Here is an 8832-nt window from a genome sequence, read left to right as displayed (position 1 = left end):
ATAGGCCAGAAAGATAGTGTCTAGAAGTTGGTGATGCAAAAAAGATGAAGGCGTTAGCATTTGACCAAGTAATATTATATTATATATATTTGTAATATGATATCAGTGAACTGAACTGCACCTTCAATGAAATCAAGTTTTAATTGGAATTGAACGTGAGAGAGAATAGAGACCAATAACTCAGACACCTGTTGTTTGAAAGAAATTAACGGTTAGGCAACTAGAACTTTATAATTGATTGTATATGTAACTGACACGGTCTCTCTCTCTCTCTCTTCATATAATATTTTTGCTTTCCACATGTATTATGAGAACAATTTTTTTTTTAAGGTTCGAGAAAAATCTTATTTCAGAGGTTGTTGAACACTAGATAATAAACATAAACATAGTCATCTTTTTAAGCAGACACTTAAACCTTAATTCCTGTAAGAACCTGGGTATTCAACCTCTCGTCAAACCTGTCTGTCATTGTATATAATGCTAATGAATAATATATTTTTTTAATTTAATTATATTGTATTGACACAATAAAAGATTTATATATTGTCATTCAGTAATAAAACATCATGTATTGCATTTTTTTTAATTTTTATGATAATTATCATTTGAAAAATCTTAGAATGTTTTTTAATTAATTTATTCACATTCACAGTATATGAAACTTAAATTCTTTGTTTGAAGACCAAAACAATGCATTCTTTAAATACTTTTTTTATATTTTAGTAAATTATATTAAGCTTCATTAAATAAGATATTTAAAAATTAATAAGTCATTAATGGTAGTAAAGAAAAAGATATTAAAAATATTAAAAATAATATAACATTAATGGTAGTAACGGTTAAAGTTAAAAGAGAGGCAAGAAAAAGGTGGAAACATTGAATCTTTTTTGTGTACATTTACTACTAAAGAAATTTGGTCAAGTCTCTTGCTCATTTCTGTGAAAAACATCACTTTGGTAGGGAACTGTGAATTCTCCCTCCATAGTTTTAATACCATTTTTTTTATAAAAAAAAAATCAAATTCGGCTAGTTCATAGTTCATACTTGCTCTCCAATATTAAGAATTTCGCCATGTAAGATTTCTTGGAGAAACAGTGACACCTATGAAAAATAATTCTTTGTGCCTATTTGAAAGTAGTTTTGTATGGAAGTTTTTTTTTTTTTTTACAGAGAATTCAATTTATGAATTATTTTGGTTTCTCAATTTATAAGTTATTTAAAAAATCATTTAATTCAAAGTTTAATTGTAATATACTGTAAACATTTTTACAGTACTGCAAACCAATTAAAAATTATTCTAGATCTAATTTTTAAAACAATTATAATAAAAGAATAATTTTACTATATACACATAAGAATTCATGATTAAATAACAGCATATATATATATATATATATATATATATATATATATATATATATATATATATATATATATATATATTATGTGTTATTTTAATTAAAATCATACTTATCATCACTCAAGTACTCAAATTTAAGTAGATATACAATGCATTAGTTTCTTTCTTTATGTGCAAAAGTGTCTTACATGCAATGAACGAATTAATTGAAAAATTTAACCGTTCCCATGTAAGAAAATTGACCACGGCGTAAAGGAAAATATTAAATGCTCCTAAATAAAATGAACAACAATTTCAATTACTTAGTATGAAAGACATTGAAAATATATGCATTTAATATTTTAAAAATATTTAAGATTTCTTTTGTGGGATATATTTTCTATGCATTAAGAGTGTCTCTTAATTGATTAATCAGGGTGTGTGAGTGTTGTATTAGTATTGTGTTTGATTCTTATCAATAATAATAAAAAAAGGGATTATCAAAGCAAAACTTGCATCTCTTGAGAAAGTTTTTAAATTCATTTTCTTTTATGGCATGTAAGCACAAATGTTTATCCAAAAGTGATAGGTAATACAGGAAAGTTGTGATTTAGACGAATTTTATCTTTAATATACTTTAGATAATGTTTGATCCTTTTTTTTTCTTTAAAAGGAAATTTTGGATCAAACACACTTGGAGGAAATTAGATTTTAAAAGAAGCTTATTTTTATATAAAAAATGACTGTAGCTTTTTAAAAAAATTGAAATAACTTTTACTGTATGTTTAAAGTTCTTATACTAAAATTTAAATTTTAAATAGCTTTTAAGTTTTTTTTTCTTTAAATAAGAACTGACCCAAACATAATCTAAATTTTAAAATTGTCACTTTGAAAAAGACTTCATTATTCACTAAGGGAAAGAGAGGCACTCTCTTTGCCTCTTTATATTTTTTTTAACTCTATATAAAATGGAAGTGTAGTGGGAGACAAGATATTATATAAAAAAATTAAAATAAAGTGAAGAGTAGTGGGTGTGGTTACAGCAGACACACACACACAAAAAAAAAAGATTTTAAAATTTGATTTACACCCTCAACTGTTTCCTCAAGTGAATTCATCCACAAATTTATGTTTAAGTTCAGGGGCAAAGACATCTTAAAAAAAGTGGAAAGTAAAGGAGTATATCATTTTTATAATAGTTAATAAATCACCTTTATTACGAAGCGTAGTTTCCTAATTTATTTTTTATTTATGAAAATATTGGTCAAAGATTAAGAAAAAAATTGAAGATAAAAAGAGGTTTATTTTAATAAGTACTTATTGCTATTCCTATATTATTATTATTATTATTATTATTTTAAATGATTTTATCTAAAATATTCTTTTATTTAATAAAAAATAAAGATGTTTTAAATTTAAATATTTATATAAAATGGCACCAGAAAAAACTTTTAATTTTTTTTTATACTTTTAAATGTATTATATGTAAGTTTTATTAAATGAAATATTAAAAAACATGTTACTAATGGTATAAACAGTTTCTTTCAAAAGAAAAAAACGGTATTAACAGATAAAGTGGGAAGAGAGACAAGGAAAGGCAGAAAGGGTTGAATCTTAATTATCAATTGTTGGTATAAATTACTTATCCTTTATTAGAAACAATACTAGTGAAGTTTGTAAGATTGTTATTAACAGTAAAACTCCCCGAATTTGATGCAATGTTGTTGGAGTTAACGGAGGAGGTCAAGATACTTGAGATTTCCATGAAGTTATCTGAGGATCTTTTTTGAAGACCTACAATATTTATCAAATGTGGATAATGACGGAGTAAAACCATGGATATGGAGAAGTTAATTAGGGCTTTGTAAAAGGAAGGATGCATATCGACTAATAACAAGATGGACTGATTGTGTACACATATGAGTGGCCATAGTAGGCCCCACACGTTGTAAGGCCCAAACCCAAGACAACCCAAGTCTACTCACAACCAAATCATACCCAAAGGATCTGCATGAGCATCAGGGTTATTACATAATTGATGAGCGAAATTAGACATTAATCTTTTAATTAACATTCTTTCTTTCTTTTTTCTAAAGCTTAGCCATGAATGAAATAGAGTCTAAAGACTCTAACACTACAGCTGGTTGCAAGTAAAAACAATTGGAGTAAAGAAATATATATAGCCAAAAAAGGAAGCTTCCTAGATCTCCTAAAAAGCAGGGATATTATACAAGTTGGAAATACCACCCCTACAACCTTTCTTTGATTTGATCCTCTTACTGCGTCCTTCATTCCTATGTTATAGACCTGATCCCCCACCCAACAAAAATAAAAGAAAGAAAGAAAAGCATTCAAACATGTTTTGATAGAATGTCGTAGAGCTAGTACAAGCTAAGAATGGATTCCTTTGCTTTTTGTCTCTCTTTCTCTCTCCCCATTACACAGAAATTAAATTAAAAAATAAGATTTTTTTTCACTTACAAAATCAAAAGGCTGATAAAGCTGAATTCATATTAGCAGAACAGTTTTAAAGTCGGACATGAAAGATGCACTTTAGGATAGATGCATCATGCTCATGCTCATGCTATTGCATCCCTTAGCTACCTGACTCACCCACTATAGCACGTGAATTCTACATGATTTGGGTCTCAGGCTAAAGATCAAATAATAATACTCTTGAGTAAATCTGCACAAAATTGAAATAAGGTAAAAGCAAAAAGAGAATTCAGATTTGTGTGAATCGATCATTGGGTCTCCTTAGGCTTTTACATAATAATTTGCAAATGGAGGCAGCCTTTTAACTCATCAGTGCTTGGTCATAGCTAAAGTGTTTAGGTGAATTTTATTTGTAACATGAGATTGTCACTTTATAAAGAGAATTTTAATTACCCTACTATTACCTCTAACTTAAAAGTTAATATCAATCAATGGCCCCAAAAAAAAACAATAGAGGCAGTCCTTGGAGCTGGAGAAGAAAAGTAGCCAGAAATGGCGTCTGTGTTTGTTAAATGGGAACATGCGGATCAATAGGGTCCCAATCTCCCCCGACCCAACAGTATGGTAGAAATTATAAAATGCACCCTTTGGTCTCTGCTTTGTGCTTTTCAATCTCAACTTTAGACCAAATCTCCATGTTATTTAACCAAACCAACTCTCAAATAATCACCATTCTACTTTAATTTGTATAGAAATCAAAATCAAAAACCAGCTAGCTAGTGTGTTTTGTGTTCTATTTTTATGACTACTTTTTTTTTTTTTGTTTGTTCTGCTTTTAAACTAAAGTATTAGTTGTAAGTTCGAGTTATTTTTTTATTTATTTTCTGCTTTTACACGCACTTTGTTTCTTGCAACGTTAGTCTTGCCGCAGCAAATTCTTGTACTATAATATAGTAGACACTAGACAGATAATCATATCCCCTGGTATAATTAGCGAGTTAATTTTCAAATCTATGAAAAAAAAATCTATTTTTAGAGATCGACGTCTTAATAATTAGATACTTTAGAAAGAATTAATATCTAACTTTCCAATAAAAAATAACTCGGACAACTAAAATAATAAAAAAAAGTCTTTAGGGCAACGAAAATTAGCCACAGCGCCTATTGACTAGTAAATAGTACTCCAGGCTATATTTTCTCTATTTGCATGGCAGAATGACATAATCTGAGTTTTGCTTTTCTATGTATCATACTAGAGTGACTTTGGTCCCCAAAATTCTTATTGTGTGAATTTAGTCTCTCAACATCTTAGTTAATGATATGATTTTGATTCCTTGGTCAATCTTTTCTTAAATATTTAATTTTTTTATTAATGTGGCAATGACATATGATATTGTGAATGATGTAGTGCTAACACATGTCAAATGATATGGAAAATGAGATGGCAATAGTCAATAGATATGTTATGTATCACTACCATGCTAACAAAGACACTTATTTTGTAGTTAACATGATATGATGTAACATGTGAAAATTAAAGAAGAATTTTACAAAAGGTTAGTGGTGTCTTCATTCCAATACTACTACCATTGGTACTAAGCCAAAATAAATTATTGGTATTAAATTACTTGTTTATTGGATTATGTTGGTGTCCGATAAAATGAGATGGAGGACCTTCAAGTTGAAAAGCTCTTTGAATGCTCCATTTAACAAATCCCTCCACCACGTGCCATCTTGTGATTCTCTTTTATGTCACGTGCCCAAATCACAAACGACGAGTCAGAAGGTAGAATAAGACTCATTTGAGATTTGGCACAAAGGCTTTGAAGCTTCAAGGTTCCCAAATCTTCTCACAAATGGAAAATAAATAACGTCATTAACGTGCCTTGCCATCAATTCATATTAATTGATACTATATTAAAAAAATGTTAATTTATAGGACGAGCGCACGTAGCAATATTTTGTAGGATAAAGTCAGCGCGTAGATATTATAAGTTTAAATCGACAAAGTAATAAACTAGGAAAATTATATATTTTAGCTTTCAATGCATTTCATTTGAGGTTAAAAAGAGTTTCTCCTACTCGTCAACCAATTAATCAATACACATAACGTTTAGTAACACCTCATCCAATCAGGTACACACTTTTACGTTTTAAGAACAAAAGAAAAAGACATTACATCGCAATTTGCAAATAGAGATGGCGAAATCGAGCAAAAATCCCACCACGTCGTATCCGGCGATAAAGGCAGAGCAATACTTACACAGCCCCGTTCACTACGCGCTGGCCATTCGCGACCACACAAAGCTTTCCAGAATCATTTCTTCGCTTCCCCGAGTTCCCGACCCTGCCCGAGTCATCACCGAGTCCGACTCGCTCAGTCAGGACCGAGTCGGGGAGAAAATCTCCGCCGTCCTGGACCGCCGCGACGTCCCGTTCCGGGAGACGCCCCTCCACCTCGCCGTCCGCCTCAACGACTTCGCCGCAGCGCGCGCCATAGCCTCCGCCGGCGCCGATATCTCCCTCCACAACGCCGCCGGCTGGAACCCGCTCCAGGAGGCGCTCTGCCTGCGCGCCTCTGACATCGCGCAGGTCCTCGTCCGGCTCCACCACCGTGCCGCCTGGGCCAAGTGGCGCCGCCGCCTGCCGCGCCTAGTGGCGGCTCTCCGCCGCATGCGTGATTTCTACATGGAGATCTCGTTCCACTTCGAGAGCTCCGTGATTCCCTTCGTCGGAAAAATCGCTCCCTCCGACACCTACAAAATCTGGAAGCGCGACGGCAACCTCCGCGCCGACACCACCCTCGCCGGCTTCGACGGTCTCAAAATCCACCGCGCCAACCAGAGCTTCCTCTTCCTTGGCGACGGTGACGCCATCGCAGGCGTCCCCGCTGGCTCCCTCCTCGTTCTCAACCGCGACGATAAGAAAATCTTTGACGCGTTCGAGAACGCCGGAGCTCCGATGAGCGATTCCGATGCGGCGGGATTCTGCTCGCAGAGCAGCGTGTACCGGCCGGGGATGGACGTAACGAAAGCAGAACTCGTCGGAAGAACTAATTGGAGAAGACAAGAGAAGATGGAAAATGTTGGAGAGTGGAAAGCTAGGGTTTATGAAGTACATAACGTGGTTTTCAGTTTCCGGTCACGGAAAGTTACTGGAGGCGAATCCGACGTGGCAGGGAGCGAGCAGGTTTTACCATTGGAGCTTGATGAAGACGAAGACGGTTTTCTCGTTGCGGAAAATCCGAGTTTTGGAATGCCTCTCGGTAGTAACAATTCCGATAAGAGAAGACATAGTAGTTTTGTGAGAGAAGAAAGAGAGTGGGTCCCAATAGGGAGAAAAAGCGTGGATTTGCCTTCCGTTTCGGTCGCGCCACCGAGGAGGTCATCGGCGGCTGCGGCGGCTCCGGCTGCCCCACTGACGAAGGAGAAGGAGTATTTGAGAAGTTTGAGGCCGGCGGTGTGGTTGACGGAGCAGTTTCCATTGAAGACGGAGGAGCTGTTGCCGTTGTTGGACATTCTGGCGAACAAGGTGAAGGCGGTACGGCGGCTCCGGGAGCTTCTCACGACGAAGTTCCCGCCGGGGAGTTTTCCAGTGAAGGTAAGTGACGTGGTTGACCTATGCTGTGTGTGTGTGGGTCCCAGTCCCAGTGGGACGGAAAATGATTAACTTGATTATTGGTTTGATTTGATTGATGTGTGTGGGTTTTCGATAGTTGGTGAATGATTTTGAATAGTGATGGAAAGTAAAAAAAGATTTATGTTTTTGATGTTGTGGTTTTGTGGGGCAGGTGGCGATCCCGGTGGTCCCCACGGTAAGGGTGGTGGTCACGTTTACCAAGTTCGTGGAACTGCAACCTGTGGAGAAGTTCTACACGCCGTTATCGAGTCCTACGCATTTGCTCAATGCAGATGATGATGATCCTTCTGGGAGATCCACGTGTCTGAGAAGAACTAGTACTAGCCATTCGTGGGGTGGGGGGAGTAAGCACCAACAACGATCTTCTTCTTCTTCTGGGGCTTTGGATTCGGACCCTTTTGCTATTCCTGTTGGATATACGTGGACCAATAATGGGGATGATTCGTCACGGAAATTGAACAAGTCCAAGTCCGTCAGAAAATCCAAGTGAAAACGAACCACACAGCAACATCAAGTATGCATTATTGGGAAAGATTTTGAGCTGAAAGAATTCCACGAGATATGAACTATACATTGTAGCAAATTGCAATGTGCCAAAAGCTGCATCCATTATTATTGTGTAAATATCCCCGTATTGTTTTTTTTAATCAACTGGGGGCTTTGAGATAACGTACGTGTTCATAGAGAGGTTTCGCAGTAAGTAGTTTTTACAAGATAGAACAACATTATTACTTGAGTCACAGTTTTGTTGTCTATTTTCAGTTATATAGAAATTTGCTGTGGTTTAATTTTTCTTCTTTTGAATGGGTGCTGGGTGCAGGGACAGAGATCAAATGTTTCTTGCTTGTTTTTTGTTAAGTTTCAAATTGGTTCAATGCTACTACCATCCTTGTGCCCGATTGAGGCCAAGTTCCCTATAGCCAGTAGAATTGGCAATTTCATTTAGTATACCGTTAAAAGTAATTTTAATGTCAAATGTTTAGCAAGGATCTTGTACTCTAGATCTAACTTTGTGTATCTTTCAATAAAAGAGAATTAAAGACCTCTAGGGTAGAGAATGAATTTTTTTTACAAAGAGATCTTTAGGACGGAGAATGAATTCTTCTACAAGAATCTTGAAGATCTTTAACATACTTAAAAAAAATATTGAAACGAGAAGAAGAGAAGGTCGTTGAAGGAAAAAAAAAAAAAAAAAGAACGAGGAGGGGGCTACGAGGCCGTGGAGGAGAGGGGGAGGGAGGAAGGAGAAGGAAGAAGAAGGTGGAGGGGAGGGGGAGTTATAGGAAAGAAGGAAAAAAAAAAAAGAGGGAGAAGAAAGGTCAGGAGAGATAGGGAGGAGAAAAAAAAGAAAGAAAATATAATTAAGTATATTTAATTTAATAAAATATTTAAAAATAAAATTTATGTAAGATTTAGAA

The 8832-nt window shown here is 35.1% G+C and overlaps 1 protein-coding gene across 1 annotated transcript; it reads left to right on the top strand.

Annotated features, from left to right (window-relative positions):
* The first annotated feature begins 5847 nt into the window (after positions 1–5847).
* LOC114367240 (ankyrin repeat domain-containing protein 13C-like) lies at positions 5848–8329 on the top strand. Its single transcript, XM_028324385.1, has 2 exons — positions 5848–7375; positions 7566–8329. Exons 1-2 carry the CDS (start codon positions 5975–5977, stop codon positions 7902–7904), a joined length of 1740 nt encoding a protein of 579 aa, XP_028180186.1. The 5' UTR covers positions 5848–5974; the 3' UTR covers positions 7905–8329.
* Positions 8330–8832: the final 503 nt, after the last annotated feature.

The sequence above is a fragment of the Glycine soja genome, chromosome 9 (genome assembly GCF_004193775.1).
Source record: "Glycine soja cultivar W05 chromosome 9, ASM419377v2, whole genome shotgun sequence".
Taxonomy (NCBI): Eukaryota; Viridiplantae; Streptophyta; class Magnoliopsida; order Fabales; family Fabaceae; genus Glycine; species Glycine soja.
This window is presented reverse-complemented; position numbering and strand designations above follow the sequence as displayed.

Coding starts and splice junctions, on each gene's coding strand:
- LOC114367240 (XM_028324385.1), top strand. CDS start 5,975: ATGGCGAAATCGAGCAAAAATCCCACCACGTCGTATCCGGCGATAAAG. Junction 7,376..7,565: donor CGGGGAGTTTTCCAGTGAAG/GTAAGTGACGTG, acceptor TTTGTGGGGCAG/GTGGCGATCCCGGTGGTCCC.